Raw genomic sequence first — 11743 nt, 5'->3', positions numbered from 1 at the left:
AATTGGCACGTTTTAGCAAGTCTGCTTGCTATACATATTGTGACAATCTGAAAGGACGTCCTTGAAGTTTAAACTAAGCTAGCCGTTTTAGCTGCGTTTACCTGATCTTCTCAGTGGAGTTATTGCAATTATACTCGGGGGAATCATGAGAGTAGGCCTAAATAAAGCACCTTTAACCCAGTCCGCTTTTCCTTGCGACTTTTACACACGTCCAAATACGTGACCTCTAGAAATATGTTGTTTTTCCTTTTGTAACACTATTCTCCCCCTGCTGCCAGTTAGGAGGGCCCCCATTCATTGGCTTTCATAAATGCCAATCTCGATTAGCTAAGGAGGTTGGCATTGTAGTATTTCCTCGATTATGAATTCATTCCCATACTATGCCATAGTAATAGTGTCCATATACTGGTGGGAGGGATTTTGCTTACGGATTGGCCAATACTCGTATCAGTCACTGTTGGTTCCTCCTAGACGACGACTCCCAGTCGCTGATTTGTAGATTTCTATATCAGGCTAGGCTGCTACATGAAGGTGAGACGATGTTTGACTGTTGATTGGCTGATCACTGAACCAAGCTAGAGGCTCTGTGAATTTGAGGAAGGCTTCCGGATTCCTGATTGGCTGCTTCTGCTGTCTGTTAAGCTTCCAGTGCTCAGCGGCAGGGGCAGCACTAGCAGGAAGCTCAGACCCGCTTGTAGTCCGTGAGGCGCCCGGAGTTTCAATGAGTGGGGCAGGGAGCACGGGGGATCCCGAGGAGATGAGCGACCAGGTTTTCGCGCAGGTGAGGCGAGTAGAGTAGTTAGTGGAATCAGCGTCTCATGTTTGTGTACGGAGTGATCACTGTTACTTGGTACATCTGTAGGAGAGGCGAGCAGGTGGGCCCTGTGTGTGGGTGCAGGGTTACAACTGTCTGTGTTTGCGTTCACAGGGGGGATCTTGTGTAGGCGGTAGAAGCGGGGTGCTGTAACCTGTGTGTGAATGGGGGTGCGGCAGCATCGGTGTTCAGGGCGTTCGGGCTGCTTACAATATAACCGATCACTCACACCACTCGTATACCTCCTTAGTAGCCTAGCTGTACGCCAAGGCACTATATTTATTATGACGTTTTTAGCCGCACATGAAACGATGTGGTGTTAACTCCGCCTTTCACAATTCTCGCTTTTTCCGCCAACACTGTAAGGATTATCTTGTTATCTGCACAACTTGTAGCATTTCAGCATTCTAGTTTACTCAACACATGTCAACTTTTTTAAAACCAACATGAGGGTGAGTGACATTCTCATGGTCCTGCGGACTTTCTCTTGACTGGTCTTGGAAGCATTCCTCTTGCAGGCACGTCGATAAATTGTGTGTATTTTAAAAATCAGGGAGGCAGTTTTAATGGTCCGAACCTCAAATATTTTATAAGGAAGAGCCGGGTTTGTCCACCACCCAAGCAGAATTGCGGGCGATTTCTGAAAATGGTGCCTTCTAAAGCAAACTAGGTGCTTAATAGCCACATAGAAACAATGATCCACTCAGAACGTGTTAACAGTGATACCTTGCAGGCTGTGTAGAGCAAAAGTAGCCCCATCGTTAATTCCTCACTGTTTTGCTGCACTAAGCACTTGAACCAAATAGCGCCTTGTTTGCACATCAGAAAAATAATGCAGTGTTTACAGGCGGCGTGTCTGGCTGCACAGGATTTGGCGAGTTATATGCCTAGTAAAAAAAAATAATTGTCCCAACGCTGATGTTTCAGTTCTCACACAGGGCGGGCACAGCATACTTCACTGGAGGCTCTCTTCAATCCTCCTTGTAAATTGAAATACGCTACCCTGCTGCGAATGGGACACACTGTTTTAAAGCACACGACTCAAAACACGGTATTAATGTGTTCTTGGAGATATCGGTTGGCCATGAAGGAGCGCCCAGTGTTTGAACAAGTGTTGGCCTAAGCACATCACACGATAACACGTATTTAAAACGCCCAACTGTCACCAAAAGGACCAACATGTCGAGGTCCTCTTTTATCAGTATAATTGTGTTGATGCGCCACTTGGGAAACGCATTCCATATCCTACAGGCTTGGCGGTGCCTGCATACACTACTAGAGCTTGCGTGCTTTGCCGCCCAAAGCGTGCCCTGCAATATGTCTTTGCCTGCAGTTTTGTTTGCTTATCTATAGTACGAACCAATAACCTATACAAATGGTGTAGTGCTTTGCATGTTACACATGGCGCAGGGGTTGCATTATTTCTGTGTCTATAGACTTCACGCATGATGGGCATTCATAAATGTGTAACAACTACCCCAATGTCCAGTGCCTAAATATACTGAAGACGTGTCTGTCATTCGATTCAACATTTAAACTTTTCACAACTGTGAGTTAAACATTAACAGTTGTCAGTGTTTACATAATTTGACTCATTATGGCCCCTTTTACTAAAACACATCAATATCAAAACGTAGACATTCGGTCTCTATGTATAATTTCATTAAAGTTCACTATCAGTTGTAACACTCTTAAAATCATACATGCATTGATTGATAAAGTAAATATCTTTGTAACTACTTCTTTACCCAATAGAATTTATAATTTCAATAAAGTAAATAAAAGCTATAATTGACCAGAGTTGTGTGCCTAGCAATGGAGTGAGGGCTGTGGACCTTGTCTAAAACATTCAAATCTTAATATCACCCCTTTGCAATATAATGTGAGATGCTTCACTGTGTCCATCTGACTGTATGGTGTATTTACATAGTTGACAGAAAGGTTGATCTCTTCTCAAATTACGTCTAGGAACCAAAATTCTAAGGTAGTGAGCAAATTAAATCGGAATTTCATTAATACATTTTTTTAATTTTATTTTTTTATATATTTGTAAATCGGGGACAGAAATACGCATAAATAGGTGGGTAAATGCGGTTTCGTAGAAATGTCCATAAATGGAGGCATACAAAGTTTCATTAGAAATGTAGCATTATTTCAAATGGTGTTTATTTTTTTTTATTTTTCAACAAATTGCGCTTCCATAATTTTCAACACTGTTGGATGCACAACTGCAATCACCTCCATTAAATCCATTATCAAGGCTTCAGTGTCAAAGATATAAGTGTAATACCCTCTCTGTAGGTCCGCATAAAGGATATTACCACTAGTTTTTACGATTTTACAGTATATAATGATATTTTCCTAATGAAATGTCTTCCCTGAGGTGACACCAAGTGCGCCCTATTCAGGACAATGTGAAATTATTGAGGAAGTTTGAAAAGAGAGATGGTAATTTATTCCTAAAAGGACAGTTTTTAAGATCGTAAATCACTACTCCATAAAAAAATACTTTTTAAAAATATATTAAACTTAAAGTGCATTTGATTACAAAGCAACCTTTTTCACACTATTACATAATACACAATTTTAAAATCACACACTAAGAAGACCAATATCATTCAAGTAAAATAAAGCCAAATATCATTCAAGTAAAATAAAACGCACTATCTCATCTAGTGCACCATAATACCATCAATGATAGTACCCGTCATCAATATATATATATTGTAGCCAAAAGTGAGAACCATATTTGTGATTTAGGGCCTGATTCGTGGAACGTGTTCCTATGGGACTGCACCAAAACAATTCCATGAATCAGGAACTGTCTTTTCATTTGAGTTATTAAGGGAAACGTTTTTAGACTAATTATTACAGGAAACCCAAGGAGACTTTCTCTGAATAAATGGTATTTACACTGCTAAAAATGTATTTATTTTTAGATTTAGTTGGATGAACCAATAGGTTGTCCATCTTTGGTAATTACTCAATTATTTTTAAAAATCATTTGGTGCCTAACTGGCGTTATGTGAGCACAGTAATAACATCAACATGCACTAGCCAACTTTGATGCAGATGACCCCATTTCGGAGGAAAGGAATAGGTGATTTACAAGGCTTCCTGTATATTATCTGAAAGGTATAGCTTGAAAAGGCAAGGGGCAATTGCGCCCCTTGCTGTAACCCAGTATAATTTTCAATTTCCTTATTCTGTGTACCACTTGCATCTAACTTTACTTGCAAATAGGTATTTATATTAAGCAAACTCATGGTCCTAAGCAAACCGAAATGCCCCACTTATACAAATTTGACCATAGTCTAGTCCGGCCAACACAAACCAATTCCACAGTCAATTTGAGGCATGACGAATAAAACGAAGTTTATTTTTAATTATGAACCAGATTTAAGCACCTGCATTTGGCAAACATCGTAAAGCATCCTGTTCAGGATATTACTTGTTTTCTTAACTCTGTCTGAAAAGGTGGGATCCTGCCAATACTGTGGCCCTGTTTGTGAGCTCTTTAAATACAATCGAGACCAGATCCTTGCTACTCCCTATCCAACTGAGCTATGGGCCCATAGTTACTGGGGGTAGTGATCATTTCGTTCTTTTTATGTAGATCAGAACTATAAGTATTTAATCTAAAGTTTTTGGAAAGCTACTGGTTTCTATTACTTGTTTTTAATATATCAGACCACATGACTAGGTTGCCTTTTAGGGCTGCATTTTATAATTCATCCGGCCCCATTGCTCTTTTAAATTTGAGAAAGTTTCTTCCCTAGTAAACTGAACCTTCCTTTTTCCGACTTGTTTTCAGTCAACAGGTAGCTAGCTGATCATTACTTAAAGGGATATTTAATGGCTGAAAGTGCATAACCCAAGAGCACTCTGAAATATGATTAGTTTAAGTGACAATTGACAATGAATGCTGCAACTTCTAAAAGCAGGTAGATTTCTTATCTCAATTACCTCCAGCCCAATTTAGCTTTTCTTTATGATCTGAACAGATATGTACCTTGAGTCCATCTATAGGTCTAGCTAATGTTGGACCTTTTCTGTATGTAAGCAGAAGTTTGTTTGTGCCTACACCTCTTTGCGCCAAATTTCTGATGTAAATGAATAAAAGTACGTAGTCAAGTTTCTTCAAGTATATTTTCTTAATTTATTTGATATATGTTCTGCCCATATGGATGACACGTGTTTCGGCGTTCCATTGGCGCCTTTTTCAAATCCGGGCTGAATGCAAGCGTAACATGTAATAAAACAAAACACAAAATATAACATATGAAATAGCATTTTAGCATATTTTATAACACATTTAGTAGTTAGAATAGTGACTTAGGCTGTGTAGTATATCCTTTTAGCATTCTCAAATTGCATGAACACCTAAAAGTGCAGCACCTCCTAGTTACCTCAAATGGTTAAAAATAAATCCATTACAGTGACTATGTTAGTTTTTTAAAATTAAATTTGTGCAATCCGAAAAAGTAGTAAGTATGGGATGGCATGGACCAAACAATTTTTGGCTGTCAGAAAAGCATGTGAATTCGTTTTCTTACCCTTATTGAATGTAATGCGAATCTCCCTTTCCTTATTTCCGGGAATTAGTTTTTAGTTGAAGTGTATCACGGTAGTTCCAGGGTTAAATCCCACCTAGAACAAATTTGGTTGTTCTGTTATGCTAACATTTGAAGCCGCAACATTTTTGACTGAACAAGGTTACCTTGTCCGTGAGGTTAAGGAACTCCACTGATCTAGCTTCATGGGAATTCCTGTGGTTTTGTATTCTCATAGCGATGCTCTAACACTGTGGTTTGCTGTTGGGTTGCTCAGCAGAAGATGAACTTAAATGTTGCTTTTAAACCATCATGATCTCATTTCACAGCACTATGAAATCTAAACATATGTTAGATAGATGTGAAGATGCATAGCTATAATCTTAAATTTGAGTAGGAAGAACCTCTAAACCACGTAGGCTGGCTTGGGACACCATCTGTCTTATTTACATTCAATAAAGTCCCATTCATACGTAAGTTCAGCACATTGCATCCCTCATCTGTCATCCTTCCTTGGACTATGATGGGTACTGACCCAATTTCACTGGTATTCTCTAATGGACAGTACAAGTTCGGACATCTGCAAATTAAGTCCCTGGAGGGATTGTCCTGTCTGAAATGCCATCTACCAACAGTGATTTCGATAATGCAATTAATTCATAATTACTAAAGTCTTAAAGCAGTAGATTAAAATAAATGTTTAACAGGTCTTCCCAACTAGGTCTCCCTGGCCAGGAAAGACTGACACAACTGCTTTCATGACACATTTCCACTCCTTACCTCAGCCCGCAACAAATTATTAGTGGAGATTAACGTCCCCCTCCTCCTATGGTTGATTTCTGTTACCGTTTCTTGTCTCCCATTGCAGGGAATACCAAGAGTCACACTTCTTGGAATAGAATATCAAACTCTCTCAATAGAGATAGTGACTCATTAAAGGGACACTATAATAATCGGTAACACAAAGCCAGGTATATTTGCTTTTCGCAGTGCTTTATCTTACTGTCTCTGCTGAGTACCACTGTATTGTACGGGAATTCATAGAGTGCAGGCAAGACCAAGAGGCATCAAGGCGCCGGGAGAGAGAGAAGACTGCAGACCTGGGGGATTAAAACAGATACGTTTTGAGATATTTACGAAAGGGTGTAAAGTCAGAAATGTTGCATATCTCTGGACGGAGGGCATTCCACAGCGTGGGGGCAAGTACGGAGAAGGACCTTCCTCCAATTTGGGTCCGCCGAATTCAAGGGATGTTGAGCAGTGATTGATTAGCTGAGCGGAGGCGTCTGCTCGGTTTGTAGGGTGTAAGTCTAGATTGAAGGAACTCTGCCCTGGCGTTGTGGGTAGCACGATGAATGAGGCATAGGATTTTAAATTTAACTTAACTTGGCTCCTCACAGGGAGTCAGTGTGGAGAAGAAGGTAGTGGGAGTGAGCCAGTTTGGGGCAAGACGAGCCGCTGCATTTTGGAGAATCTGTAAATGTTGAAGCCAGGGCCTCAGGTTGACCAAAATAGATAACATTGCAGTAGTCTATTGATCCCATAATGGAGGCTGTCTCAATTTTAGATCTGGATTCAGCCGGAAGAAATGTAAGAACTTTTTAAAGCATTTTGAGGTTGGTAAAGCCCGATTTGCCGACTGGCGAAATTTGAGCTTCTCTAGAGCCTGAGGACATTATTTTGATAACTTTTGCTCTTGACTACCGAGGAGGGTTCAGGACAGGGTCCAAGAGAGGTAGGCCAGTAGTGACAGGTCTAGGGCTGTCCTGCGTAACTGGCACCAACCAGTAGAATCTCAGTTTTGTTCAATTTAAGCCAGTTATTGGCCATCCAGACCCCAACCACCGAAAGACAGTCCTTCAGTTTCGGTGGGGTGGGTCAGTCGAGGGGACGTTGTCGAAAAATAATCTGTGTCGTCAGCATAGGAAAAGTAGTGTACTGTCATGATGCCCGCTCTCGGGGAGCCGGTTCAAGCCCTGCATCCCCGAAAGCGGACATCCAGTCCCCAAGGAAGGACCCAGCAACCCCATATAGGGGCCCTTTGGACAGTGTCCTGGCGCCTATGGCGCCAGGCTCATTATGGATGTGCTTGGGTGCACTTACCTGATGCAGACCATGCTGCAGGATCCTGGCCTCCTTGAGGCCTGAAAGGAACTACTTTACCTGTGGGAATAATTTACCATCCGGGCGTGGTCGGGGAAGGATACAAACCTGATTGGAGGAAGGATACATACCTGGAACTTCTTCCAAGGCTATTCAAACCCCACCCGAACAGCCACACATGCTTCGCATTGTTCTGCAGCTGGACGCTCGCCGTGTCTGCTCCTGCATCTTGACTTCTGCCACGCCTGCCAGCATCCTGGATCACCTGCAAAGGAAGAGAAGAAGAGAACAGAAGAAGGAAAAGTCCTTACCTGCTAAATCCGCATCTCGCCGACAATCCTGAAAAGGAAGACTTTTATTTAAAAGCTCATCGCGTCGATCGCTGCAGCGCCGCATTCCACTCACCTTTACTGGGCGCCTCCATGTTCAGCAGCGATCATCCGGATTCGCAGTCACGCCCCAGCGCCTAGGGAGAAAAAGACCAGAACAAAAGGTGAGAGAGAGAGAAGGGAATAAGGAAAGCTAAATCTCCATGTTAAGACTTACCTGTTGATTCATTCCCTCTTCATTTCGGGTCCGCGCCGCATCCTGGCATTTCCGGACCCCGGCCCCTAAGGGGAAAAAGAGACATCAGCGTTAATGAGCGAATGAAAAGACATAACCAAAAAACGCTCATTAAAGATTTACCTGATTTCTACAAGGATTTCACCTCTCATCTCGGGTCGGTGCCTGTTCCCCGGCATTCCGTACCCCGGCCCCTATGGGGAAAAAGACACTAGCATTAGTACATTAATGCATGGACACAAGGGGAACCTCTTATCAAAAAAACTTACCTGGAAGCCAAGCAAGTTTGGTCCTCACCAATCCGAAAATCCAGTGAAGTAACTGGATACCAACGCGCCCCTGCATCAGAAGCAGGATGGAGAGCTCGTCCTTCCAGACCCTAAGATGAGACGCTACGAGGAATCACAAAAGGGTTTCGAGGAGGGTGAGAGGGGAAAGTGGGAGGCTGATTGCATTACCCCGCAGACAGTTAATCCCCTATTTTTGCCTACAGAAGGATACTTCTGCGAGCCAGACAAGCCAGATTCGGGGGCCCGGTCCAGTCCGTCTTCCGAACCCTGCGCATCACCTTAGAAGAGGTCACAGCAGCGTGAACCAGGCCAGCGCCTCCGTGGGAGTCTGGTGAGCGTTACATGTACCCCATTGCTGGAGATCAATTTGGACAGGGCCAGCATATACAAATTAAACAGGAGGGTAGGAAGGAGCAGATCCCTGGGGGACCCCACAGTCAAGAGTGTTGGGTGGGGGAGGTAAATGGAGGAATCATCCATCCAACCATCTCTAGCTCTCAGCTCCTTCATGCTGCCAATGGCGGTATAAAAACGGGAATTGGAAAAAAGTGCTATTTTTTTCCGATCCTGTCAGAAATTGAACCATTGCACCCATCAGATTATCTCAATATGATCACTTTAGGCCAATTGTGTACTTAATCAAAGTTGAAACACTTTGTATTTCATAATCTACCTTTTTAAAAGATAAGCCTGTGTGGTTCTGTGCTCGTTATCTATGGCCCACGTATAGATTTTTGCTTTTTGAAATCATGGGCGGGAATTGGATGACAGTACTTAAAGTTATAACTAATGGTTGAAGCCTCTGAGAGGCATAACATGCTGTTGGGAATAGCTTCACCTTTAGGGCTGGCCAGCACTACACGCGGCGGTCAAATAGCAGACCACTTGCTGACCTCCAGACATGGGTGAAATATTAGTTTGGGGGTCTGCCGGTGTCTCCTCCTAAATGTGCAGCATTCCACAACAGGAGGGTGAGTCGACTAGTCTGATGTACATTGCTATATTCTGCCCCACACTCTGACATCCACACACATCCTCCTAATTCTTCTTGGATTGCCCCTGAACACCTTATTTTTTTCCATCTTGCTTTGTATGCACTTTCCCCACAGACTTTTGCATTATCACAAATGTACAGCTTTTAAAAACTATTTTCCTCCACCTGAAAACACTACTGACTTGTCTCCTGTAAACAGAAAGTTTCCAAAAAACGCTCTTTACAGTGTCGACCTCCATACCTCCATAAAGTCAAACACTTTAAAAAATAATTATTTTGTTTTTCCCATTCCACGTTTTTAGTCTGCTGGTTCTTCATTTTAAACCTGATCCAGACTACTTCCATCTCGTTCTATCTACTCGTCTTTCCACGTTTTACCTCCAAAACAAAGACCACTCTTGATGCAAAACAGATCGTCATTTCATTTATCTATCTTAAAACATCTTTCGAGTACATATTTCCTTTTCCTGCAGACACGTTTTGAATTCATACTGTATTGCATTCTGGACTAGCATTCACCAAAACTATCACAAACTTCATTCATCTCTTGACCTGCACGTCCTCTGCTTGAATCCCTGTTTTCTCTCCCCCCTTCCATTCCTTTTATTTCTTCATCCTTGCACTTCCTTCTGGATACCCCAAACTGGGGCTCAATAAGCTAACTTCCAGACAATCCTCATTGCTCAGAGACCACCACAGTGGTGATCTATACAAGCTGCATAACATTTCTAGGTGAACGGGCCAAGTTACTACAATAGTGGCGAGGTATCGGAGAAAGGCATCCACGTCTCCCCTAGCCTGCATTCATCGTAGGCATGGATCGGCCAAACATCTTTGCAGCTAGAGAGGCAAGCAGTGACTCCTTGTCCCAACCTCCTTCCTGATACAAGGAAAACCACCCTGGTGCCAGTGGCTCACTATGTTCCAAACCTACGTAGAAGCAATGAGTGGTGAAGTATTCACAGCTCCATGCAAGTAGCGATCAAGAACATGGTAGAAGTTGAGAGACAACAGAATTTCGACAGTTTACGGGGGTAAGTGTCCCACGACTGAGACATTGATGTTTTTGAGGAATTTGACGACAAAGCAAACGGGGCTCCCATGAACCGACAGTACTTTTTTTGCAGGCTTTAAAGAACTCCCTTTGCTACACGACTTCAAAGGCCAGACTGATAAAATGATCTGAGGCATGGTAATTGTGCAGTACAAGAACCATGAAATTCAAAAGGAGCTGTTGCAGTCAATGGAGCTGTTGAAGGCTCAATTATGTGAATGCTAATAAAGAGCACTGCACTCTACCTTGGACACACGTGATGTTCTTTCCACAGTACTAAGGGGTACATATGCAAAGGAGCCAGCATGAAAAGACCAAGCAATCGTAAAGTCTGCGCCGTATTAGTGCAGGGGGCATTCTCTGTTTTACCTTCTTTACAGGAGGTATGTGGCCTACCTACACTTTCTCTTCCTGGTGCGCCTTGTCTTTTCCCAACACCTGCGCAGGCATTGAGTTTTGTGCATGCATGGATTGGCAAAATAGGTTGGCGTGTAGATAGTTATTTGATCTCAACAAAGTTGCTAATTTCTTTCCTAGCAGTCCTTTGCCTCCTTTTACAGCTTATAACTTGATTAATAAGGAGCACAGTTACAGAAGAGTAGACTTGGCCCTTTTAATCTATACTCGACCCAATGAAACCCAGTGGTTGATTCCTGCTACTTCTAAACATTAATTCTAGGTGTTTATCTCCCAATGTAAAGTTACTTAATTTATCGACCTCAGAATGAGTAACCAGTGAGTCCTCTTGACTGGATTCAAACCTGTGGTTGGTTCTAGCACACAGATGTTGGATATTAGCGATTAATCCCATAGCCTAGCGCAGGCATGCCCCTAAATTCTCACACCAGAGAGTATACAACCCGCTGGGGAAGAAAGGCTCAAGTCGATCTTGTAGGGATAACCAGTTTTAATCTCGCAAGCAGATGAGAGCAATAGCAAAGAACTCTGTTGCTAAGAACGTTCTGCCGAAAAGAGGTACAAGCAGAAAACTTAAAAGATGCACAGCGTCACAGTGACGAGACATACAGTAACAACCTGCACAGCAGATTTGGATGGACAGTATACATGTTCCACCTTTACCCATAAGGGGTGCTGGCCTATTGGTCCCAGTCCATCCGTCTTCCATCACATGGGTGATGCAGGGCTCATCTTCTCACTTTGAAGGTCTGAAAACAAATTAATTATACTCCTACCATACAAATATTTTATCACTCATGCTTTGCACTTGGCAGGCCTTAAGATGGACATAAAGGAGGTCTGGGGCACTCTAACCTTCACACACACACATTTCACTCCCTCCCCTTCATGCCATCCGGCTAGAAGGTCCCCACCCTTGTTTTAAAACTATCATGTATTCCTCCCAGCACCTTG

General features: G+C 42.7%; 1 protein-coding gene across 1 annotated transcript in view; it reads left to right on the top strand.

Annotated features, from left to right (window-relative positions):
- The first annotated feature begins 612 nt into the window (after positions 1–612).
- The window catches only part of LOC138514141 (uncharacterized), a 198325-nt gene continuing 187194 nt past the window's right edge, over positions 613–11743 (top strand). Inside the window, exon 1 of the mRNA XM_069629439.1 lies at positions 613–781. Within this exon, the coding sequence (XP_069485540.1) occupies positions 722–781 (60 nt within the window). The 5' untranslated portion in view covers positions 613–721. The remainder of the gene's footprint in view (positions 782–11743) is intronic.

The sequence above is a fragment of the Ambystoma mexicanum genome, chromosome 12, assembly GCF_040938575.1.
Source record: "Ambystoma mexicanum isolate Mex_15411 chromosome 12, UKY_AmexF1_1, whole genome shotgun sequence".
Lineage (NCBI taxonomy): Eukaryota > Metazoa > Chordata > Amphibia > Caudata > Ambystomatidae > Ambystoma > Ambystoma mexicanum.
Note: the sequence above shows the minus strand (reverse complement) of the source record. Positions and strands in the feature narration are given on the sequence as shown.